General features: G+C 42.0%; 1 protein-coding gene across 6 annotated transcripts in view; it reads right to left on the bottom strand.

Moving 5' to 3' along the window:
- The window catches only part of celf4 (CUGBP, Elav-like family member 4), an 89,542-nt gene that overhangs the window by 18,292 nt on the left and 44,463 nt on the right, over nt 1-26,787 (bottom strand). For 5 of the 6 annotated variants that reach the window (XM_088389080.1, XM_088389082.1, XM_088389083.1 and 2 more), the window contains one exon: nt 101-149. In XM_088389080.1, the coding sequence (XP_088245206.1) occupies nt 101-149 (49 nt within the window). Of the gene's footprint in view, nt 1-100; nt 150-25,735; nt 26,778-26,787 lie in introns of those variants that run through there. The other variant, XM_088389084.1, reaches the window with a different exon arrangement.

The raw sequence follows: 26,787 nt of genomic DNA, 5'->3' as shown, positions 1-26,787 counted from the left end.
ATAATGGTGAGGCTGATATGTGCAGGCAGCATGTTTGCGGGGTCGGACTAAAGGCAGAAAGTCAGAAAGAAATCAAAGAAAGGAAGCCAAATGTGTTTACCTCCTCGACTCTCGCTGTCTGCTGGCTTCACCTGGATTGGTCTGTTCATCTATATGAGAAACAGACAAACAGAGAGAAATGTGAACCAGTTAGTAGTGTGAACTTGTTTGTTTTTTTACCCCCATCCTGCCTAAAAATAACTTTTTTTTTTTTTTTAAAAAGAATCGCTCAGCCAAATTGGTGGTAAAGTGTATTAAAAATCTCCAAAGCTGAAGCACTTATAGCCATTGGGGGAATAGCTGGTTGGGAATATGGGCTGCAAATATTATTTGATCTGAGATGAAAGGCAGGGGAGGGCTGGAAAGAGAAATGAGGAGAGGGATGAAGGGAGTGAGACAGGGAGGCGAGAAGGATAGCAGAGAGGTAATTCTTGCTCAGCAGATCTGCGCTGACTGTCATCATTGAGAGGACTTCTGCCAATATGGACTTTGTACACTCACCGACCACGTTTGACATACAGCACCTGCACAAAATCAGATCCGATGCCATACCGGCATCAAAAGTTCCGCTATTGGAACAACGCTCGGTTTTGATTCCATTAATCGCCTCTTGCATGGAGGTTATCACAAAGTTTTTTTTTTTTACTGTCAGTATGTCTTCCGCAGACTTGCACAAAAACTTCCAAAGCCATTTCTTTGCAGGAAGTAGGTCCGGAAATAACCTCGTCGACTGTGATGTAGATCCTAGTACGGTTATGGAATTTTCATGAGATTGTTTCAAAGTTCTCCCTGAATAATGTATCAGTCTTAACGACAAAATTGAGGCATACGCAGGGGGGAGAAGATCTCTGACATTTCGACTATTTTGTAGTAAGATGCAGCAGCAACAATATCAATGACAGCAAAAAATAAAAATAAATCACTACTTGGGTAACATTTGGAATTAAAGAAGATTTTTATGTAGTAAATGAGAATTCGACTTTACATTATTTTGGCCCAACAAAAAAAAAAAGTGAATGTTTTTTCATGAATATCTTCCCTCCCATTATTTTCATTTCCATTTTATTGTCCCATATACAACCGGAAGCAACCCATTCAACCAATAAAAAAATCACTTTACAGAATCATTTGGGTTTAACTGGACATTCAGGTAAAAGGTTATGACTGCATAAATAAGCACATACTGCACGCATGGTGAGAGGCACCACAGCACGCCTTTTGCCTGTTTATAAATCATACGGACACACGCGCACACGCACGCACACACGCGTCCCCCAGCAAGACCTTTCCACAATGTCGGTCCTCCTGTCATTTTCCTCCTGCCTGTCAGACATTCCCTCCGCCTCAGCACCCAGCTAAACGCTCGCCTCCAATCAATTTTTAATAATGCCAATCGCTGTGCTGCCAGGAGGAATGGTGGAGACGAGAGCAGAGCAGAGGATGCGGAAAGGGAGAAGCGGGGTGGGAGAAGCGTTAGCAAGCAAAAGGTCAAGGTTCTGTGTGATGCAGTATCAGTGTTTTGTTAAATGTCATTAAATCCTTTCTTTTGAGTTTGCTGATACACTCATCATTGTAATGAATGGTTCAGATGATTCGACAAAGCCGAAGCCTCGGGGGCAAGGAGGACGCGGTGTCACCATGCAACGCAATTAATGCTCGGACCTCCACCTCTTTCCTTTCGTTATTCTCTGACTCCTATTAAATTACATCATTCATCATCACGTTTATTTAAAACGGAGTTACCCATTGCTTCTTCACGCTCATCTCCTCCCTCTGTTTGACAGCCAAGAGAGCCCTATTAATGTTTTTAATGCGCCACCATGCATTATTTAACAGACTGGCTGTTGATATGGGAAAAGAAAAAAAAAAGCGGGAGGAGATAGAGAGAAGTGGGAATGCAGCGAGCAAGTTAAAAATGTGTAAGAGTAAAGGTGATAATAAGAGGGGTGATAGGGGGCAGAAAACAAACTTATTTTAAACAAAGGAGGGAGGGCATTGAGGGAGGCAAGGACAAAAAAAGGGAGCTATAAGGTCATGGATCAGAGTGTGGGTCAAGGTCAGCATGGCGCTCATGGGCATAATCTTGCATATAGACGAGTGGTTTTATCGTGGCCTCAGTCTGACCTAATTGTGTTCCACTGGTTTGAAATACAAGCGCTGGTCTAACCACAACAATTCCCGAAATTCATTTTAACCCAGAATCTAGTAACTCATAGTCCGATCAATGAATCCCAATTAATTTATCCTCACTACTTACTTGAGCATCAACACTTACAGTGCTGCGCTCATTAAGTTTTACAAACAGTTCAAAACAATGTCAAGTGGTTAAACTATTATTTTCTTTTGCCACCGAGAGCTGAGTGGTGTTTCACGGCCTCGCCGCCATTATCTCAGCAACATAAACTGCTTCAAGGTCACTTTTATCATCCAGCCCATAATGCAGGGTGAATTAGCACCAGCCCACTGGACAACAGATCCCAAAACAGTTGTTAAAAGTGGACGCTGACTTGCACTGATCGTTCCTTGATGACGACTGCAGTGGCGCTTGCCAAAGGCAGATGGCACTATTGAGCAGCAAAACCAACTGGAAGCATGCAAGGATGGAAATGCACACGTACATGCACAAACATATGTGCACATGCAAAAGAAGCTTACGTGACACGCATGCTTATACGCACATAGGACGAGAGTGGAAAATCACAACGGGCTCATGTCTCCAAGCATCCATGTAAACATTCAATATGTAAATATTCCTATATGTGGAAGAAAATTGGCTCATCTCTCAGGCAGCCGGCCTCATACCTCACACGCATTCTCCTGCCGTCTCGACTTATATGCAGTACTTATCGTATGACCTATTCATTCATGCATGTGCCTAGTGTGCCGGCAACACGCACGCAAGGAAGGAAGACAGCCAGGCAGGCTGGCATTGTTGCTGAAAGTCCAACTCAGCAGCCTTGTGTTCCAGCGGCCTTGGAGCGGCGCTTGATGGACAGCTCAAAAAGAACTGCTTCTCCACAAACGCACGTACGCACGCACGCAGGCACACGGGCTGGTCTCGCTCCTCTGTTGATTACGTAACTCAATGACAGTGCTCTGCCTCGGCGCTGCCACAGATTCTCTGCTAACTAGAAGCTGAGGGAATACATGGTGTGCATGCAGTCTGCTGCACTGTATCAAACTGGTGAGTCATTCTTCTGAATCAGCCTTGTAAGGCCAGCGAGGCCTAGATGATTAACTCCAAACAATGCGAGATTATAGACGATGCGTTGTGCCCTGAAATGGGGAGCAATTATTCCAAGTCCTTGATCTATGTGTTGCTGCTGTATTGACTTCAGTCTGTTCAAACCACCGCAATTATCTAAAAACACGGCAACAAGCGACAACTTTGTTGAATTTCTGTAGAAGAACTTGTTGTGTTATTCTCAGAATTGATTTTTTTTTTCTGGTTGATGATCATATCCCATATTTTATATAGAGTAACATGTATTACCCAATATGGACCACTTGAATTAAGCACAAAGCTGGCATACTCACAAGAAGCCATGACACATTCTGTTGTATGAATGTCAACAAGTTAATGGTACCTTCTGTTATCTCATAGAAGAACATTTAAAGGATGGATGAACAAAGATACATTTGCAGTAAATACTTTCAAATATTCCCCATGGCAATCCTGATGATGTCTCCCGGCACACTAGCAGTGGTTAGGAATCACTGCACCAGGACACTGCAGTTACACTCACAGAATATGAAAGTAAGCTTTACAAAGCTTTGGACAGGGGGTGGGATTGTCTCATTTTCACCACTGTCTAGAAGATGTGTGCTTTTGAGAAAGAAAGAGAGGGAGAGAGAGAGAGAGGGAGAGCGAAAGAGAGGGAGGGAGAGAGAGAGAGAAGCAGTGCAGGCCAGGTCATTTCATTATCACAGTGAGAAAGCACTCCATGGAAGTCTCTGGGGAAGCAAGGAGGGCTGCCTTCATAATATTCCTCCTCTGCTATTGTCACAACTTGCTCTGTCTGTTTTACATGCTGCAGTTGACTGCTGCTGCTCCTGCTGCTCTCCCTTCTTAAACAGTAGCTACTGTCTATTAATTTATTGTTATCCTTACTTGGTTTTTGTATTTTAAGTCTGTTGTAAATGTTTTTAAATATGTTTTCGGTCTACTATGTGAGGAAGTATCCATTTTTTTTTTCTTGTGATAAATAATTATTGCGCAACCCTGTTTGCCATGTATGGTGGGATAAAGCTTATCCACTCTGAGGCAGGATTGACACAAAAATTATATTGTAAACACTTTTCATAAAAATGCAAGACTGTGCTGCAACCAATCACGTCCCAGAAGTATTTGGAGCACCTCTGCAGTGCGCAGAGAGAAACGAGCCTTAATGTGACTAATGGAACTGGAATCAACTAGTGCAAGACGGCAAGACTATTTATTTTTTATTATCCATGCACAAGAAGTGTCGAATGGAATGGCATCGCCTCATCTCACAGCGGATAGACTTGACGTGGCGATGAACTGAATGTGACACATATTCCTCCAATGAAGCCATTCCAAGCATCAGATGACATTATTTATGTCAAAGCATCAAATGATATCACACATGTGACCAACTAGTGTTTTCAATAGAGCTCACTTAAGATTTGTGAATATTTGTCGGCATCTGTTGAATGTAGCTAATAAAATAACAAACTTAGTCAAGTCATGAGTACAGTAACTAAGTTACTTTTTCAAGGCAACTGCTGGCCTCAGGCTAGCTTATGAGACAATAAAGACTTTTATGAATACCGCGTTGCCACTTCCAAAATCTTATCTCTGTGAAGCAGAATTTTCTACATTGACTGTGCTCAAAACAAAATTATACAGTCGACTCGACACAAATAATGGACTTCAGGTGTCATTGTCTCAGCGCAACCGTGAATGAAAAATGCAGCCATGGCTATATTGTAGGCCTGCTTGCATATGCTGCTGCTCGCTCCATGCTGCTGCTCCCACATCAGCGTGTCTCCATAAAGGCGGATAAAAAGGAAACACCGCCAGATCACAAAAGGAGGCAAGTCTGTCTGTCCGACTTCTCTGATCATTACTTATTCCTTCATCAAGATGGTTTCTGGAAGTAGCTCAACAACACAGCCGACGAGATGATTGATTAAAAAAATCAATTTTAAAACCTGATTGGGCATTCATGGGAATATTGTTTTGAATACACAACGTGATGAATTGAATGGTTTCAATTCAAATGCATGGAAATGATTGACATCAGACTCGGCTAGCTAAGAACAGAGCAAAGGTGTCTCTCTGACCATCGCTTGATCCCTGTTGCACTCGAAGAGACACAGCTAATGGAGGACAGTGGTGGGTTAAGAAACAAATAGGCTGTGGAGCAAAACACACTCGCTCTCACAAACACAGCCTATTGCCAATGGTTACATAATTAGACGTGCGGCACCTCGCAATCAACAACTCTGCCGGCCTATAGCGTCGACTATAAAAAGAAAAGATCTATGTGCGGAGGTGGATGAGGGCGGAGGTGCCGAGCGAGGCGGCGAGAGAAAGAAAAAGGCGAAGACGCAGAGAATGAAAAAGTGTGAGAAAATTGGTGCGAGAATGAAGGTGTCGCTGAGGGGGCTCGGCAAGCTCGCACTTTCTGTGTGTGCGTGCGTGAGCAAAGCACACCTGCGCGTGTGTGATTACAGGAGTCGTAAGCTTCAGGGTGTGTGTGTGCACCTCAGTGTGTGTACGTCTAGGTGCTGGAGCGTATGTAGGCTACACTTGCAAGGGAACAAACTACAAGGACGAAATGTGATAGAGTTGGCTAGTAATTGAGAGGAAGAGAAAGAAGAAGAAAAAAGGAAAAGCTAACTGGAGAACGAGAGCAGAGGACAATTTTCAGCCTCTAAGCTCACCGCATCGCCTGGGCTTTGCAGAATATAGTGAAGATTAGACCAGATGAGAAAGCCATAAATTCTACTTTTCTCTTTCCAGCACAGAACATAAATCACAGCTCTTACTGGCGTTCCATCACTGGCTTTTTGCTTTTCACTTATCTAATGAATTAAAAAAAAAAGAAAAACAAGTTCAACACTGTCATATTGTGAACTCTGCTTCCGCTTTGAGCTTCGCACAACTTTTGTTCTCCTCTGAAGCCATCACAGATGATGAGAGGCTTTTCCCACAATTGCCGCAAGAGTATTCATGAGATGCTCAACTGTACATGCGGAACAGTTACAAAACGATAAAAGCCGACTTGAAAGGAATGTGCATTAGGAAAGATTCTTCAAAACATATGCACATGCAAAAATAGTGGAAGAAAACAACCACGATTCATCTTAACCATGTATTGCATCCATAAACACAAACTTGCTATTGCAACATTAGAACTTGGTAGGCTCCACTTTTCACTTTGAGACGTGCATGTACATCATCGTTCTGAAGGCTCAAGAAAGCCGAGGCAAAGCCAGCGTAGCGTGAAAACAGAACAGAACCGCCAAAAAAGGCAAAGATGGCCCCGGCCTTCGGAAGATCAGATTGCACATTGATTGAAGGAGGCGGAGAGTAGCATGACAAGATCACATAGCGGCATAAATCTGCAGCTGAGGGGGGGCAGAACGACCTTTTTAACAGCTGATTTGGTTCTAAAAATAAATGGGTTAAGCAGTTTATATGATAGCCATCAATCTGACTCACGGCACAATGTGACGTCTTTGCATGCTGTCAATTTTTACTCAGCACACAACAACAATTCCACCACATTGACATTCATCCAACTTAATTGTATTTCTCAATACAGAAAGAAAAATGTATTACTACAAACTTACAATGTAAGTTTGTGTTTCCATAAACTTTTGATTATTTGTATTTATGTTGGGTATTGGAAGTTAAAGTGAAAACAACAGAAGCATCTTAACTACAAATCTATGCAGTTTAAGCGACTTCATCACAATATTTGGCAGTTTGTTGCCATGATTACGAAGTAAACAGTGGCGGATATGAGAAGATTTCCATCTTGTGCTTTGGCAGTCTTTACAACAGGCACCCCGCTGAGTCAACACAAAGCTAAATCTGTTGTGAACGAGATGAGGAGGGTTGACATGAAAACATGCATCGCTCTCATTTATTGTATTCCATCGTTCTCGCTTTCATCTTTTGCGTGATTTTAATTTCCAGCCCTGCTGCAAGTGGAAGGTTTGGTTGAGGATGAGAGGAACGGCAAGAAGAGTGGAGGAAGAGTTTTGATGTCGCCGCTCTACGAGGTTCATTCCAGGGGAAAGAGGAGGAGGGGGAAATGCGATTTCATTAATAATGAAAGAAATCTTGCTTCAAATTGAAACTGTATGGGATCACCTGCTGAATTTCATTTCAAAGGAGGGCCTGGGAATGAATAGAAATGATGAAGGGGGCTAAAATATAATGGGAAAGATGCTGGGAGCTGAATTAAAAAAAAAAAAAAAGAGATATATAATAATTGCTCAGTTCACATTGTGAAAGGGATCTTTAACAAAACATTTATGATCGGAGATGATCTTTGCAAGGGCAGGAGAAAGTCTTGCATACGACCTCACTGGCTATTACAACTCTTAACCGAAGCCAATTTCAAGCCATATAAGAAAGCCCCCCCCCAAAAAAAATCCTTCATTTGTTGATATGAATGAAACGTAACAGTAGTTTTTTTGTGATTCTGGATTTAATTCTGTTCAAGAATAAATAAAAGCAGCAAGCACAATTACAACTTTCCACGTTTGAATGATTGCGTGCTTTCTCAAGGGAGAACTTGTCAGGCTGGATTTGTATTCCCGTTTTCTCCGACAGGGGAGAGCATATCGATTCAACGCGGATCGCTGAGATGCATTCAAATGAAATGCAGAGTAACATATCTATATGAAGTTGCCACATAATGCAAAAGTTCAATTTGTTTAATGAAAACTGGGGTATTAATCATGGAATAGTTCCCCCTCAGGAGAAATATCAATAAATTGCACAGTTAAAAAAAAAATTCAAGTGGCGTTGAAAAACAGAAATGCTTCCCTATGCTGAATGTTGACAGTGACTGACATTTCAGCCAACTAATCATTTAATGGTGCTTATATATCACCAGAATAATATATAAAATATAAATGTATAAAAAAATACAAGAATATGTAAAAAAAATATAAAATACATAAAAATATATATAATAAAATTATATAAAATGTTTTCATGGACAAGATGAAATACATAATATATATATATAATAAAAATATATAAAATATATCAAATGTTTTCACGGACAAGATGTAATGCACAATGTTCAGACCCTTCCAAAATTATTGGAGCAGCTTTTATTGGAGCAGATATTTGGGTTTCAGATCAAAAAATAAATAGCCAATAGTCATCCAAAACAACCGTTCCAATACTTTTGGAAGGGACCGTATATACTGAAATAATGTTAACTTCAGCTCAGGCCATTAGGGAGTTGCATGCAGTTTCACTTCCACTTCCAAATGTCAACCCCCTCAAACATCCTACCACCCTGAGAAATTTCCGCACAGGCAGGACATCCCGCACGTCAGAGCCAATATTTTAGTCTGTACGGCAACGTTACGCCGCTTATGCAACTCAGCAGTGGCGCTGCCTTTATTTTCATTACCTGTCAGGCTCGGTATTATGTCATTCTTATGACAGCGCTAGCCAATATGTCAGCCTCTTTAGGCTGAGTGCATCCATCTGTGTTACGATATATCTGGCCGTAATATCTTACTGGCTGTTGGCCAGCGAGAGTTGCTACTGCATGGCACCATATCTTCGCTTCTCCCTTCCATGACCCTCGCAAGCCCCACATACCTAAAAATCATCCACATAGTGGCTATAAGAACAGACCATTTATACTCTTGCCATCATTTAAAATTCTTCCCATCTGCCAAGACAAGAGAGTAGGGGGGAAAAAAAAATCTATAGCCATCCAAGTTGAGAGACTACCCAAGTGACTGAGGAATACAGTAGTGAGGCCAACTGACTGATTTCTGGCAATATCTCCCCCCCACTGCAGAGTTAAGAGGACCCGGTAGCCCTTGGGACCGGCCTGTCACAACTCGAGAAACTCCTCTGTTGAGGTTTTCAGCCAGCTCCCAGGGGTGGTTTGCACCACCACTTACCACTTGAAACAAAAATCAATGGCTTAATGATCCAAAACAGGAAATAGAACGAGAGCAAGAGAGAAAAAGCAAGTCCCTAAAACAACAAAATGTCTTTTGGCAAGGGACATTCTGTCCTGGGCTTTCATTTGTTTGTTTGTGTGTGTGTTGAAAGAAATTTGCTGGAATGGTAAGTGAGTGTATGCGTGTGTGTGTGTGTACATGCACCGGCAGCTTTGAGAGAGTGAGCTTACCCTAGCTTAGTGGCGCAAAACATATTGATTTATTGATTGCCTGTTTCACCCTCTCGCCATCTCTGGCTCTCTTTCTCTCTCTTGCTCGCTCGCTCCCAGCCTGTTATAAAGCCTCGTAGGACCGAGGGGCTGCGGCGGGAACTTAAAAAGCCATGCGGAGGAGAGAGAGAGAGAGTCAGCAAAGAAGACGGAAAGCGAGGGAAGTGTGTCCTATCTTCGAGTTGATCCAACAGCCTTTTAACCAAGGACCCTACATCATTCAGATTTATGGACGAAGGTCACGACCAAATCAAAACCTTGACCTATCTGTGAGGATGCCGATTTATAAGCACCCCGTCGTGGGTGTGTGTGTGGGGGGGGGGGCACTTGGCAGGGGCTAGTATTCTTCTCCTTGGCCCCCGCTTCCCTGCGGAGAGAAGTGGATCAGGGCCTAGGAGAGGGTGGCTGTAATTTGTGATTAGCCGACAGGTTGCGCTGAATGATATACAACCTCCGGCTGCTTGAACTCTCGGTTCAAAAGGATGTCACCGTCCCGGGCCGCATTAAGCTTGCTGTCTCACTAAAGTGGATGAGAGGAGGTCATGTTCCAATCTGAAGATCTGCTAAGTCATAACAGAGCTACAGTAAGACCTAAGGTAGCAGAAATAATAAAAAAAAAAAAAAATCAAAGAAATTAATTTAAACGCAAAAATCCACCAGGTAAGAAAGAACAAGGTCCATTTCCATTTTCTCCTTAACAGTTACCTCCTTGCTGTCAAGTCAACTTTTTATCCTGGAGTTGAGGCTGCTGGGAAATTAGGCAGTGACGGGTGGGCCTGGGACCAAGCTTGATCTATTCTTAAATGTGCAGCATTGGGAAAATGCAGTTACAAACCAGAGGCGGCACACAGTCTAATCTAATAAAGTTGAGGTGGCCCATGTGGTGAAAGCCTGCTATTCCCCTGAGGGAGCCAAGTCTGGGCACAAAAAGCACTGCGGCGCCCCCTGTGGCACCGACTGACCCCCACTGGCTATATAGTTGCAGATCGGGCCATGTGCTGTATCACATTTACAGTTTAGAGAAGCCAGTTGATGGTCGTGAAACAGTTGTGTGAGTGATTGACTGAGCACCATAACAAAATATTTTGACGACAACTTTCACTTTCGCGGACACGCCCTGTGATTACCGGCAAATCTGAGATAATATTTGTCCTTTCTCTTGAAGTCATATGCTGATTTTATTTTTTCCCCTGACATGGTAAATCAAACCAGATCGAGAGGTTATGTCGTCTGATCGAGCGCTGGCCAACTCACACATAGGGAGGAATTTACGGCGTACACAGAAGCCAATATTTTTTCAAATAGTAATTAAAATCACAATAATTGGAAGTGACGCATCAATGCCGTGTCTTTGCTGATATTGAAGGAAACAGAGATGTGGGGTTAATAGCTGTGTGACACCAGGACAGGTGTAATCCTATTAAGTGGAGCACATACCACAACTGTGGACTGAGATTTATACGCTGTATATATTACATATGTGATAAAATTACAACTCTGCCATATAGTTTTACGCTAGCCTTTTTCCTGTGATGCTAGGAAAACTGTCTATCTCAGTTGATCCGCTTTAAGTAAATGCTGCAGGAGATTTATGTTCTTCCCAACGCTCGATAAAAACCAAAGAGCTGGGAATACTCCTTCCTGTAGTAAGACACATTTTGTGCAATTTCTCATCCAAACTGCGCTAGTCAGTGCCCATTAATGTCAGTGGCCAGGATGATAATTCATGATGATGGAAATAAATCATTACGTGGTGTTAAGTGGTAATTAATGAGTTATTTACCTCAAGTTTTATATCAGAAAGGAGGGATGGGTGCTGAAATAAGGCTTAGGTTGTTCAACTCACACTGCAGATATTTTTTGCTACTCATTGAGCATTCCGTGCCCTGCTCTTCGAGTCATCCTTCCAGGAAGGCCGGTCCTGAGGAGACGAGCAACGGTGCTGAACTTAAAGACATTTTCTTTTACCATGAACTGATGACCATTGAGACTTTTGGAGATAATTTAGTGAGCCTTTCTGCTGCAAGTCAACAATTCTTAATCGTAGGAGTTCTTTTTTGCGTGGGTCGTGGTTCATGATCAGTCATGGGGCAGGGCAGCTTGAACCAACACCTCCAATCATGTCACACTGATTGCACTCTTAATTGACTGACTTCTGAGAAGTCATTAGCCTAAGGGCTCAGATCGTTTTTTTTTTCCCCATCACCCTTCACAGTGATTCTTGCAACAGTCTATATAAGAGAGTGTAAGATGAATTTCCAATAGAAGGATTATAATGAGTACATGTGGGAAAAAAAAGAAGAGCCATATGATGTTTTTCCTTATACGTGACTAAGACAAAGTTAACAGTCAAAATGATAAGTCCAAATGTTTTAAAAAATACCAAACAATGAAAAAGGGGAATGTGAGCCATGCAAGGGGGGGGGTCTAAGCGGCCAAAGAGCTCTCGCCGCATGAAGCTGCTCTCTTGGCCCCTTGCCTGAGCAAGCTTGTAAGGTGTGTGCATCAGCACACTTGACACCAGCCAGAACTACATGTGCATTTGGCAAGCCGCGTGCAAACGTAACATCGCACGATATCGAGGCTGTCCTACTTTGCGGCGCTTCTCTCGCTCGCCTCTTTCTCTACAAGCACTCATTAACAACGCTTAAGTGTCAACAAACAGGCAAGTACCTGAAGGATTAGACAGTCTATTCGCATGGGGAGCAGATCAGCACTGAATCATCCCCACCTGCCACCGCAACATTTTCCCTGAGAAATTAGAGAGCTGAAATTGTGCTTGTGTGTTCCATAAGCAAGACAAACTCATTAGGCAAAAAAACTAATAATCCAGTCTCAGAAGATAACCTTGTGTCGTGTCGCTCGCAGCATGTCAGGATGTAAAACTACTTTTACTTACTGTTTCTGCGTTTGTGGCCTTTAATGAACACTCTCATGATGTGATGATGAAGATGAATGGACTTTTCGGGTTAGGCAATCATAGATTAGAGCTATTTTTGCATTTTTTTGGGGGGCTTTTGAACACCCATTAAAAATAATGAAACGAACAGGTTGGGGTTTTCCACAGCCCCGTATCTCACGAGAATTGATCCGCTATTGCCCTGAGTAAATGTCGACATTCAGAATTAAAGCAAGAGTCATTAGAATAAGATGACAATTTTTAGACCTTGACACAGACAGCAGAAAGTTAAGGGAAGCTGTTTTTGAAAGTGAAAAACGTCATTTTTTAGGCATTGCAAAGATATTTTGCATCTCTAGAAAAGATGTATTCTGTCTAATTTATTAATAGTAATTGTCTGATGTGTCATACTTGAAGGAGATGTGGGTGTCAAAACAGCAATATGTGTCAACAAGTGGTGTCAAATGTTAGTTTTTCTAGTATATGCTGAGGGCTACGAGAAAATGAATGGTGGGCCGGAAATGGCCCCCGGACCATATTTTGGATTGTCTACGGAGACAAAATGAAAAGAAAACTCACTCGCTCAAAAACTACAAATAATTTGGATATCAGTATACGTATATACAGATTTTGGGCCATTGTAGGATTTTATTTGCACATCCCAAAGAGCAAGTCAATTTACAACTCCCTAGTCAACCACTCAGCTTCGACGTGAACATTCACTGTTAGATGATCCCCCAACCTTCTCACCTGTCCTCCCCCAACTCCCCCGATTGCCCCCTCCCCCCCGCCACCCACCCCCACGTCTTCCCTCTGCTAATGAGCATGGTAATTATGGCTGGCCCAGGCCAAAGGGAGGGAAGGGAAAAAAACAAAAAAACAGGAGAAGAGGACAAGAGTCTATACTGGCTGCTCTGCTTGCTCTAGATAGCAACTCTTTCACTTTCTCTCCATCCCTCGCTCTCTGTGAAACATAGCCCTACGCCTAATTAAACGCCTCGGAGGGAGAGAGAGTGAGAGAGAGAGAAAGAAAGACAGAGGGAAAGAGAAAGAGAAAGAAAAAGAGAGAGAGAAAAAGAGAGAGATGAGAAAGAAAGCTAATTTTATGTCAGTAAAGAGTTTGAGAGAGTGAAAAGTGAGAATGATGCAAATGCAGAAAGGAAGAACGATAAGAAGCTCTTGATGGGATGCAGTGTGGTGGGGTACCGGCGGAGGGATGAAGGGGAAAGGTGGGGAGATATGCTGTGTGGGGTGGACAGGTGAATGCTTAGAGGAAATGCAACATGAAAAGGGAAGACATTTTTTAGAGTGGGGGGGGGTCAGGTCTGACGGAAATAAGAAGGAATGAAACACTGTGGAAGAGTGGATGAGATGGGATTACTAAAATGTATGAAAATTATAGCAGAAGCGTGATGGAGTAGCAGCTCTAAAGAAAATGGTGTCTCAAAATGATAACAGTGCATCCTCATTTTGCAGAAGAAAATAAGAAATGCCTGGCTAGCACCAAATACAACACACAATGAATTCAAAAATCAAGGACGTATTCTACATAGCAAAATTTTACAAGTAGTGTGCTAGTGTTTGTCCATCCATCCAATTTGTGAGGTCAAAGGCAACGTACTGATGTTGGTTCACCATCTCTGTTATAGTTCATCTTAAGGTGTTTGATGGGCTTGATGTCAGCGCTCGCAAGTTCTTCTACACCAAATGTATCCCAGCATGCTTGTCATTGACATTTCTGGGGCACAACCATCCTCTGACAAAAAAAAAAGTGTCTGCCACAAACTGTTCACTGTCATCGTCATTAGTTCAGTGAAATGCTGACATAATCCAACAGAATGCTCCTGATTTTGAAACTAATGTAAAGCCAAAATATACCTTTAAGACAGAGATTAAATGACAACAGGCTGTGGTCCTGTGCCAATTAGAGGCTCGCTGTTGTGAATAATTAAGCAGGCTAATAACGGGACAATTAGGGATGTGTAATTACATTAAGGGAACACGGGGACTAGTTTCAACGTAGCAATGATGGCATGCAATTAGGGGGCCAATGTTATCTCCAGGATCATATTCATAATTCATCACCACACTTATTTGTGTAGCCTAAAGATAATGTGTGTGTGTGGGGGGGGGGGACTTATAACTGGTTATCATATATTTTTTTTGTAAAAAAAAACAAACAAGACCGTCCAGTCCATTTCTGTCGACATACTTCAGAGGGGGAGAAATTGTTTCTCATACAACTGAGAGCGCCAGAGAGAAAAACAAAACAACTTTTCAAAGGTTTAATTAAATAACAAGAGGCCATTTATCAAGAGTCAAGCACAAGTCTCAACATCTGGGCTGTGTCCAAATATAACATTTTCGTGCTTGGAGCACTGGCAGATTTTCTCTGTGGACTATCTCGTGAGAAAAGGAAGAAACACATTTGCTGGTCTCCAGCATGCCATGCATGGAAACGGGAGACAACAAAGATACAGAGATGACAGGAGCAAGTGGCCCAGGGACCTAAAAAATATCTTTATTGTTTACAGCAGTTGACTTTGAAACTTGAATAAGCACTACCTTGTAATTCTTCATGGAGAGAGATCTAGAGAAGAAAACCAATATAGTGCATATTTGAAGATATATAAATATGTTGTCATTATTGCTGACTATGCATAAATTGAGTAAATATATTGTATGTGTCACAATACTTATAACCACAAGTACATAAGTATTATTACAACTGTGCAATTCAAAGCATTTTGCCTGCCTTTTTTAAATTAATATTTCTTATTTATATATTATTTTATCTAATATATTTTATTATATTTATTTATTTTTTAAATTAGTGGTCAGTGTATTTAAGATGGCGCACTTCCACGCAGCAAATTGAAAGCATACCTTCCGAAATATTTGTTCAGAAAACATCCAAAGTAGCCGCAAACCGGCCAAATGTTGACTTGTCTCCCCCCCCAGGTGTATCAAACCTGTGCCTAGTTATAACTAGCATGCCAGCATTTATTTATAAACATATTTGTTTTCTGAACATCTGTTTTTGTAAGTCTCCCACCGTCCTCCATCGCCCACATGGAAGGTTATCTATTGTTGTTTTAATAGACTGCGACGTACGCGTCGCAAATTACCTGACGATTATTTGAATGGGTTGTTACTTCTTAGAAAATAATGTTCTGGTGCACACTTGATGATGGCAACAAATAAAAGACCAACTGTGTCGATTGCGTGAGTTGCGACAGTCACCGAGACAGAACGCATAAAAAAACAGAGGGGCCATCTGCGGGAAAAGCTTACTTAAAGTATAGAAAGACATTATCCATAGGGAGACAATTATACTTGTTGGAAAAGCAGATGTCTTTGAGATTAGGGAAGCTTTAACAAGCCTTTTCCAACTGCAATGACGACTACGCCATGCAGATGTTTCACACTTGGTCTGCATGTCCACATAGGGCCTGGTTTTATTTGCATCCGGGAGCATCGCGAAGCACTTTATGTGACAAAGTCTCTTTAAGACAGATTTAGAAGGAAGATCACAACTACTACGCCACCCCCCCCCGGGTTTACTCGTGCAAATATTTGTGCCGCTGGTTGCCACTTTGATATCTTATTTGGGATTAAGGTCTCTTTTCATCCATCTTGATCACAGAGGAAAAACTGTGAAGGATCGATAGGAAACCCACTCCAAAAAGACAAAAGCATTGACTTCCAGCCTATTAAAGGTGTCCCTTGAATCAATAGAAAGATAAACAGGAATAGTAGAGATTAGAATTTAAGAATGTAGCAAGGTGAACAGGCAGACATTTTAATTATTAGCGCGCAAAGGGATTGCTCTGCACAGCAGCCATTTAAAGCGAAAATATATGCAACTTATGTTCCCACTAAGTGGCCCTGCAAGAGCCGTGCCCAACCTTTAAGTCCTTTAGCGCTCCGGAAGATGTGCAACCGTAAATGAATTATTGGTCGGCATGGATCCCCGCCAAAGACAACCTTGCGGTGGAGCGTGCTTGCTAATTGGGACTGAATGTGCTTCAGGGCTAACACAACAATGCACGCATCACATCTCCATCATCCTACTGAGAATACCCCGCTACCACATCCTTGTCAATGCTTACCTGAGTAGCTTTATAGGATCTCCCTCATGCACTCAAAAGACTCAGGTCAAGACATATTAAAATTCAACTCAGAACTGCAGTATTAACACGGATTTTTTTTTTGTTAACATAGTTCCACTCCCTGTTGTCAAAATTTATATCTCACTTTGTTTATAACAAACACATTAGGCGACACCGCCACCATTCTTTCCCATTCGAGTGCCAACACAACACAAATGACACAAACGAAGATGAAAGCCAAATGCCATCACTTAGTTTTAACAAAACAAAGATTGACAATTTTGGATTATAAATGCTGTGTGCTTTGCTTGGATGTGTTTTCTCATTAGTGAATAAAAACTTAAAATAGGTGTGAATGTGAGTGCGAATGGTTGTTTACATGTGATTGGCTGACAACTGAATTTCTCAGCTGGAATAGGCTGCACCAAATTGTTAAGATTTGTATTTGATATTATTTTTCAGCTAGCCACACTTTAGTCCATATAATTGGGTTATCTGATGTAGCTACAAAAAATTTAACATTCTAAATTGGTAGGAACCTTAAATAAAAGGTTTAGGTTCATGCAACTCTAACCATCAATCATTGGCAAATTCAATTAAAAACTGGATACAAAACATTTAGTCTTGCCTGTAATAGAGGATCTTGTTAGAATCCTGTCCCAAAACATTATTAAAGGTTGTTTCAAAATAGGTATAATCCATCAAAGGTCCCCCCCCCCTTCTGTTCTGCCCCCTTGTCTGCTTTGCAGCTGTAATCATTTTCCCCTCCCAAGTGTGACATTCATAAAGATGCTTGTGCGGGATGTGCTACCCAAGTTGAAAACAAAACATTAGATAGACTCGTGAGCAAAGATGTTCCTCAACTGCCTGCACCATTGAATGGATTGGTTGACATTAATTCTATTTTTAAATTGATTTATCCGTTGATTGATAGAACAATTAAATATAAGAAATGAGGTGAATGGTTGAGATATTTCTTTATATTCAAATACAGCTGGCATTGGTCCTACAAAGAAATCTGCGAGCTAATTGTTTGGAATGTTGCCAGTGGAATGGTTCTTGAGAGTATTGTTTGTTTTTGGCCACAGCTGTTCACTCATTTGAACACCGGCTGGCAGTAAAGAATCCCTTTTTCAAAGTTTCAAGGGAGCCTCGATGGAAATACTGTTGACTCGCTGTCTTCACAAGTATGCTAACAAGCTGTCGGAACATACAAATGTTATCGGCACCCTCCCCTGACAAACTTTGCCTGCCGCTCCATGTCCTCTCTCGACACTATTTTCATAATGAAACTGCACATTTTCATTCGCCGTGTGTCACTAGCCGTTGTCAGATATTAAGAAAGTGTTGGAACACACACGTGCTGAAAACCAGGGTAAGGCGGGATGGGAAAAACAAAAAACAGAACATAAAACAAACATTATTTGACTGTTTTTGTGGCAGACTTAGTTCAGACAGTGTGATTCCCTTTGGATCTGGGCGAGTGCCGGCAAGGAGAGGCAGTGCAGGGAGAGAGACGGGGAGATGAAGTGAACCCAGTCAGAGCGATTGTTCTTTCATGTGTGAGGGTGACAAAAGAAAAGAGTGGAAAGGTGCATGACAGGAGGACATTATGCAAGAGTGAGATGATGTGAAGTGAAAGGGAAAATGGTAGCAAGAGAGCAAAAGAATCGGCTGCGTGTTGCTGATTCACTAGACTTGTAAATCCAATGTTAGAGTCCTAAAACTAAAATTAGCGCAGCGTGGTCATGATCATTTTCTACTTTGCTCAAGGACTGTTGTTAAAAGATTGTTATTGAGGTCCGGTTGCTTGTTGACTTGCCCGACTTGTATGTGGACATCAAAATAAAGAGTAGAAGCAAACGTATTGGAAGCTGATCATTCGCAGAGAAAGAAACGGATCCAACTCTTCTGCATTACGCAACCTAAAATCAACTTTCTCATACTGACCAAAAGGCATGAGCCAATATTAGATTTGGGAGGATACTCGTGAGCAAAAACATTGCCGTATCACAGTATTAAAATTATACCTCTAAAATATCGTTTGAAATATTTGAGTAAATAAAAACATTTCCCAGTGTCCCATCATCGGTGTGCTATTTTAAGAACAGTCCTACGGGCTACTCACATTGTCTTTGGGGCTAACTAGTACCTTCTGGCATCATATTTCTTTTAGGACAATGCACATAAATCGACAAGTTGAGGAGTTGCGCTCTTTTGTCATCCTGTTGTCTCCCTGTAACTCCTCCCCCCTCCCCTCCAAGGGCTCATTACTACCCTAGCGACCAACGATTTTAGCAGTTATGAAAACCTTGACCTTTAAAAACCATGGTAAACTGTCCTGTGCCTTCTAACCAAATACTAGTCCAATGTACCACTGCTGTGTTTCACTCATGTCTGTCTCCTGATGAAGGTAACACTGATAATGGTTGCAGTCTATTACATAACAGAACGTCAAACTTTGACCTTCTCAAATCACTTCCCGTATAAAACAACAGATGCTGTGAATATGGCTGCAAAAAAGGAGGCAGAAGAACATTGAAGATGTGACACACTGACAGTTGTTATGCATTCAGCTCTTTGACAGGTGAATAATAATAGAATGGAGGCCCGAATCATGAGGCCAGCGAAGATTCACACACGGAGGACACGCACACCCTGGAGGGTGAGTCAGAGCAACGTGTCTCACACACACACATAAACAGTCTCCCAGCAGAGCTGCTGCCAGATTATATGGAGGGATGGAGTGTTCTGAGTTACAGCCTGCACAGTGCAGCCACTCGCCACAGCAGCACCATACAGAGTCCATAAAGCATGATGGATGGCCTATCATCATTTACCACTTTGGTGACTTCTCAATGCTGTCACACCCCACCAAGCACATGCCAAAGAAGCCACGCATACAGCAATAGAGACGGGCACACAAAGCCGAGAACAGAAAACCGGTATCGCAGACAAAGGGGTATTTGCGAGTGGCAGAAAGTGAAAGCGAAAAGGAGAGAGCGTTTGATGAAGGAGTGTTTTTCGATGTTTGCCTCAATGAATACACGCCGGGTCACGGGCAGCGCATGCGTGCGTATTCATGCTCTGGCGCAAAAGAAGAGAACACTTCCTTGTCCCTTTTCTCTTTGGATGACAGCAGCCCACACACGTTCAGGCTGTATTTGGAGCATGTAAAATCTACTGTCTCCTCTGCTTTGCTCTTCTCCTCGACCATATCACACCGGAGGGAGGGGGAGAAAGAGATGAGAGGTGAGAAAGAGAGCAGATTTAGCAGGTGAGAGTTTAGATGCCAAAGCAGGTGAGATATCAAATGTAGCGGAACATTCACCGGCGGAAAAGACACTCCAGTCGTACAATTCAGAAGTCAAGGAGAAAAAGACGCCATCATTCGTGACGCTGCGGGTCATCACAAGACCGCACTTCGAGGAGCATTAGAGGATTAACTCTTGGTTCACCAGGTCGAGGTGAGGTGAGGATCTTCATTAGACTGGTTATTGCCCTATTCAATAGGGAAGTACGATTTTGCCATCAACTACATGCAATTATTAACCTTTTGGGGAGTCAATTAATCATGTTTTTTTATATTCTATCTCCTTCATATACCGGAGCACCCAGTCAGTAACATCTTGGCAGTAATATTATCACATTAACACGTCAAAAGTGTATTTCTCTCATTGCAATTCAAAATTGACAGTCGTACTGTCTTTAAATGTTCTAGCTTAAAAAATTAGCTCGTTAACCCATACCACTGTAATTCTGTTGATCAAAATATGATGCTTCTATCAAATACTGGATGGCTTACTACTTCTCTAGCTTGTAAATAACCAGACAAACATAAAAAAAAAAATTGAACTTCTAAAATTTTGGGGGTGCTTGGATTTGCTTTAAGGGTGCTTCATCGCCCCCCCAGATTCCAGACACATCCGTTCTTATGAGTTTTTTTCTTCCCCTAATGGTTATGACTTTATTTTCACCCTTGTAAAAATAAAATAAAAAATGATATCTGTAACATCACAACTTTGTCATTTAAGTCAAAATTATTTCCCTGTTTTAAAATAAAAATGACATTTAACATAGAAGAGTGGTGAGAGGATACTGGAGCAAAGACACAATCTCTGGACAGTTTCTATTGATCGCCACCCAGCCCACATCAGCACAACTTTCCCAAATTGCTATTGAGAAGTGACCTGTAATGCAATTACTGGCCAATGCGGGGCCTCGCTTGCCATCAATTATTAAAAGCTGCCCGAGTTGTGGCCCGCTATGCTGGCTTTGTGTCATTATCACATCTGCTGGCCACAAGCTCACCAGCTGCTACAATGCCGTCTGCAATGAGATTTCCGGGCAACATTTTCTTCTCTATCCAGCTAATTACTCGACATGGCCAAATCACGAGAATAAAATTATATAAATAAAGTTATGGCTTTACAGCATCACTGGTAAAACTGTGATGGGGAAGGAAGAATGCACAATGTAGCTTGAATGCTGAGTGAACTTCTCACTACTCTTGCTGTTTTCGCACAGCATGACAAGTTTAGTTGTTCGTAACTGGGAAACTGTTTGCCATGACTGTCACAGTAAAAGAAAAGAAAAAAAAAACAGTACAATAGATAATTGCCATTTTTCTTTAAGCTGACACAATCATTTTTCTTTCTGCTGCTCTCGTTATTGAAGTCTTTGCTCAAACTGGAACAGTATTTTTTTTTATAGTCGCCGTCTAGCACAGCACTTAAAAAGCACTGCAATAGACTTTGAATGTCTAACCAAAGCCACATTATCATCAGATTAAAAACACTTGATCTGCTTTATTCTAAAAGTCTATAAAGCAATTTTGGTAAACAAGAGATACCTAATGTTAATTGTCTCAATAAGGTACATTAAAGCAAATTGCATTTTAATTATTTATGCTATGGGTGAGGAAAAAAAGGCTGATAGTCGACAACTCACAGTGAACTTTAATTTCACACTAATAATAGCACCATCTCTTTCAATCCCTCATTTGTTAACTCGAGAAAAAAACTCGCTCGAGGGTAATAAGGCTGATAGAAACTGATGGGGGATGCAAAGGACAACAAGCTGTGGAGCTTACTTGAAATTGCATAAAAGAACTTTCCCATCTCTGCATCAATGACAGGAGAGGAGGCAAGATGTGAATCACAGCCCGTGAAAAGAAACTTATTGATGGTGGACTCAACATGGTCCAAAGAGCACAGTTTGAAGAGAAAAAAAATAGATTTTGAGTGTGAAATATTACATTTTATTGTTTTTTTTTTGGCCTATTATTTCTGCTTTGACATTATCATGGAAAATAAATGAACTAGACACAACAATAAACACGACTCTTCACTGCTGTCAAATGCACAAAGAATTTGGAGTTCTTGTGTGATGGGAATTTTGTTCATTAATTCCAAAGAGTAAAAGTGACGTAATTTATTCTAACGAGAAACTACTCCATGTGTTTGCTATATGTACAACAATTAAAAGGATTCTTAGTGCCAGAATTGAAGAACCCCCCCCCCCATGCAACTGCAGTTGAAGTCTCCCCACATAAGAAAGCGTGAATAAATTGCTCATTTAAAATCGACACTGGGGAGTCCATGCCCACACTGCACATTTTGCTCTCCTAATGAGATTAAACAAACTGTCTCGATGATATCATTACGCGTACAGTAATCTAGCCCGGTAGTGTAAAGGTGTATAATGTCGCATTTGGCTCATCAATCCATAGGCCTAAAGGGTACAATGTGCCACTTTTGAAATGAGTCGTACTGCCGGACTACTGTAAAGAGAACCGTTGCCTCTAGACGTATGACTTTTTCTTCATTTTTCTCATTACAATCTGCTCAAACTCCACTTGGTAATGGGAGGTTGTAACATCAGGCCTAAAGCTCAACCACAATGAGGCCATTCAGATGACAGAAGATGGCGTCTATACTGTACAAATCTTTGGTGCTACGACTGAAGCACTTCCATCGTTTCCTCCTGCGTTGACTGGTTTGACCAAAAAGAAAATGTTGAAAAACTGCAGAAGCAATCAAAGCTCCTTAGCCTCACAAATGCAAGAAGTAATGTTCAAGTAGTACAGCAAGAAATAAAACAAATAAAGCAAATAAAGCCACATTCCTTACAGATTTACATCAAGAATGATTTTGGCTTTAGGGATGTATTCCCCCTTCGGATCATGAGAGACAGTTCTAACTGCGTTTGTATTTTTTGGGGCCCGCCACATCTGCGCTTCAATTCATCCCAGAGGTGTTGTACAAAGTAGAGGTCATAGCTATTCCATGTACACACCACTGAGACATTATAGAGCTGCTGTGAAAATAAGATTGGCTACTATAGTATGAAACTGAAAAAAAATAGTCCATATAATGACAAATAATCCACAACAAATTAAAAAGTACAATCTGAAACTCCTTATAACTGATGATTGTGTCATAAAAAATAGATGGCACATTTAAAACATTATTTTGTAATTTTTCTTTTGCAAGCTTGAAGCCTGATCTACATTAAAAGAATATCTCATCAATAAAAGCAAAGGCAGTTGTTGGCAGCGGTCGCCAGTATCAATTCACCTCCCTCCAATCTTACGAGCCGAGAAAGGAAGGCGTTGACGTTCCAAAAGACGGACGGCATCACAAGTTTATCAATTGACAAGGGATTATCATCCCCAACACCACTACAAGGCAAAGCCGACTGCTCTACCAGATGATAAGAAGACATGAAAGAATAAAGGGAGATTCCACCAGTGGATACAAGAAGAAAATCAAAGACTGCTTTCAGAAGTTGGAAAGGGAGGAAGGAATTGACAGCAGCGCCGACTATACTCCGAGGAAGCAGCAACTAAAAATCATTATCTTTTTTTTTTTTCAATTGTATTTTATGGTTGTATCGAAACACATCACCGCATAGTGCTCCTCTTAAAACGCAGATTTTATTTGGACACTGGATATTGTTTATTTATTCCCTCTTGGCAGCGCTCGTAACTGTTGACTGGTAATAAATTACCCATCGGGTCTTTGGCTGTAAAATGATGTGTGTTCTTAATAATGCGCACATACTTATGGATGCCAAAATGGCTTCGTTGTATTTTTGGCTGCCTACGTTTCTTCGATCACTCCACTACCACGTTCTGTCAAGGGCTGGATTCATTAATTGGAGCGTTCCGTGTGGCAAACGGTTTTCTTTTGGAGAAGGGTGATTAGAATAGTTGATGGGAGAGAGCGAATGGATGATTTAGCTCGGAGGCCTGTGGCATTTTTCATGTGGACGCCCCGCTATGACCCTTGCGCACTGCGCCACAAATCCACTCTGACAATTGGGAGTGTGTAACTTGTACACACAAGGTTGGGACAAAACCCACAATCTGGTGCCACCAAAACTCCCATTCACCCGACTGGCAAGTATCGACCAAAATGATGGTGGTGAGACAATGTTGCCATAAAACTGGGTCACAAGAACCAATCAATGTCATAGATTTCTTTCGCTGGCATTATATCAACTGGAAGAAAGGCTGCTTCTGGTGGTGCTGGTGGAGGAGTCGTGTTGGACGATAAAGGAACCAATCAGTGGTTCCAGAGGCACCTCACCAACATCAAGCTTGGCTTCATCAAGCTTTTTGCTTTCCCATCTTTTTTTCTAGTATGTTTGCCTCCAGGCTGAAAACAAGAAAGTGTATGTGCTCTACTGCATGCGTGTTGATTGCATGTGGGTGCACCGTATGAAATGACACATTGATTCACAGTGTTCCATATTTTTTTTTCGTCGGGCTCACGATTACAGTATGAGTCAATCGACTCTGTATTACTCTCTCTCTCTGCACTCTCTTTCCATGAGTATCAGGTTGTTCCATGAAAGTGTTTGTGAAGAGATTTGTATTACTGTTATAAGAGAAGTCTTTGCGGTGTGTGTGAGTGAGCGAGTGCATGTTATTGGCATCAGTGGTTTGCATTGTGTCACAGTCCAAAGTATTTATTGTATCACAAGCGTGCACCTCTTGTGTACCACGTGTGGGATTGTGGTTAGGATCCATCCATCCATCCATCCATCCATCCATCCATCCATCCATCCGTCCGTCCGTCCGTCCGTCCGTCCGTCCGTCCGTCCGTCCGTCCGTCCGTCCGTCCGTCCGTCCGTCCGTCCATCCATCCATCCATCCATCCATCCATCCATCCATCCATCCATCCAGTTTGAAAGGATTTCAAACTCGAGTGTGCCGTTAGAAGTTCAGTGGCTGTTTGTTTTTTTTGTTGCTTGTTTACCCTCAGTATCACCTGGCACACACAAACACACACACACATGCACACACACTCACACACATACACACACACACACACAGACACACACAAACGCAGAGTCTTCAGTATTATGTGCTGCGCTACACGGGCAGCCTACAGCCGTGCTTAGAGGCCATTTCCACTAGGTAGTCTAATCCCCCCTACTCTCGGCTCACCTGGCAGCCACAGAAAGAAGACTCCAGAAAACTTTTTGAATATAAAGGTTGGGAAAGCAACTTTGATAATAAAAATCGCATCAGGATGCGAAGTGAAGGGGAAAGAAGCTTTAAGGGGAGGAAAGGGATTTCATTTGCAGGATTCTGGTTATGTTGGCCTGAGAGAGGGGATTGATGGAGGCTGGAGGGACAGAGAAAACAAACAAGGTGGAAAAAAACAAAACCGGGTAAGAGTGAGTGCCATTAGGATTTTCTACTGCCTTTATTTGGCAAAATCCTAATTATGTACTAACTTCGCTTCTTTCACCCAGGTTTTTGGTTGTATTTGTTTGCTTGTTTGCCTCTAAGATTATGCTCAAAGACACATTTTACAATAGTTACTGCCCCCTATCGGACTGGAGTTGACCAGTATTAATGGCATACTGGACTGACTTCTCTTTTTTTTAAATCATTATTATCAGCAGTGCTTCCTTCCCTTGTGTTTTCTACAGTAGTGCTTTCTACTTGTTTACTTTAGGTTCACCCTTGATCAATTACAAAATTGAGAGCGTGCTTTTCCTGGCAAAAGTGTTGCTAATTAGCATTTGCCTCTGCAGCGAAGTTGATTGCGAATGACTGTACAGGTTGATCATCGCGTACATTTATATGCTGTGCACATTTGTAAATCATTTGTACATTGACTGTTCGTATAAACTACAAACACATTTTCCCTCAAACAATGATGAAAAGGCCAAAACATCAGTCACAAAAGATGTGTGAACGCAAAATTGTATCTTGGTTTTGACCAAATATTGAATCTCTATGTGTCGGTGGTCTCCCCTACCGTTTCTTTCTGAATAATATGCCATTGGGAAGTGGAAAAAAAAAAGCTGAAAGCATGGATCCCCACTCCTCCGCTCTTCTCACTGCACGTCTGTGATGTCATAATCACTCACATCAAAGGCTATGCGCTCAACACGGCGACTGTCAGCTTCCCTAGAGGCGTCATTAAAATACGAACACAGCAAAGCAAGCCAGGCCTGACACAGACGCATCAAAACTTCTTGACACACACGTGTGCAAGTGTGCACGCTTGTGTATAAACTTGGCTTGCATCTTTCCACAGAAGATGCATGTGCATGAGTCCCACCCATGCACATACTGTACATACTGACACAAAGAAATAAATGCATACATCAAATGTATAATACGATATACTGTATCTAATCCTCCCCACTGAATTGAACATCTAGCTCCTCCCTTGACAACATCAAAAATCCCTTCTACTGTCACGCACCAATGATAGCTCAACATTCATAAGAGATGTCGTTCATGTGCGTCGTACATGACTGCTGCACGTGAACATCTGTCGAGGAGACACGCTACATCCATGACGCGTCTGATGCGGAGCATACACTTAAATGTACAAATAGCCGTCATCTACGCAGCCGCTGGGTTCCAAAGCCCCCCCCCCCCCCCTGTCTTTCTCTCACACACTCGCCCACACACAGCTGCTTGGAAGCAACACACACGGGCGCGCACTCATTTACACAAACGGGAGGAAGGACTATAAATAGTTTGCCTATGATGTGATGCTGTGTGTGGTTTCTCCCTGTGGGGTTGTACGTGTGTGTGTGTGTATGTGTGTGTGACTGTCAGAGTGACGAGAGAGGGAGAAGCAGGAGGACGGTAAGCGAGAGGAAGGCTCTGCTCTTGTCTGGTGCACAGCCAGTGATAAACACAAAGTGACAGGCGTGGCAAAGATGGTGAGTCCCCTTTGATTTGAAATAAATGTCAGGCATTTGTATGTGAAAAATGAATACACAAGTGCCACCACGAATCCGGCATTTCTTGACTATGTGTTGTCTTTGTCTTTGCTTCCGGGGCCCGCATGTA

This window comes from Syngnathus floridae, chromosome 11 (assembly GCF_059516105.1).
Source record: "Syngnathus floridae isolate MCC-2025c chromosome 11, RoL_Sflo_1.0, whole genome shotgun sequence".
Taxonomy (NCBI): domain Eukaryota; kingdom Metazoa; phylum Chordata; class Actinopteri; order Syngnathiformes; family Syngnathidae; genus Syngnathus; species Syngnathus floridae.
Note: the sequence above shows the minus strand (reverse complement) of the source record. Positions and strands in the feature narration are given on the sequence as shown.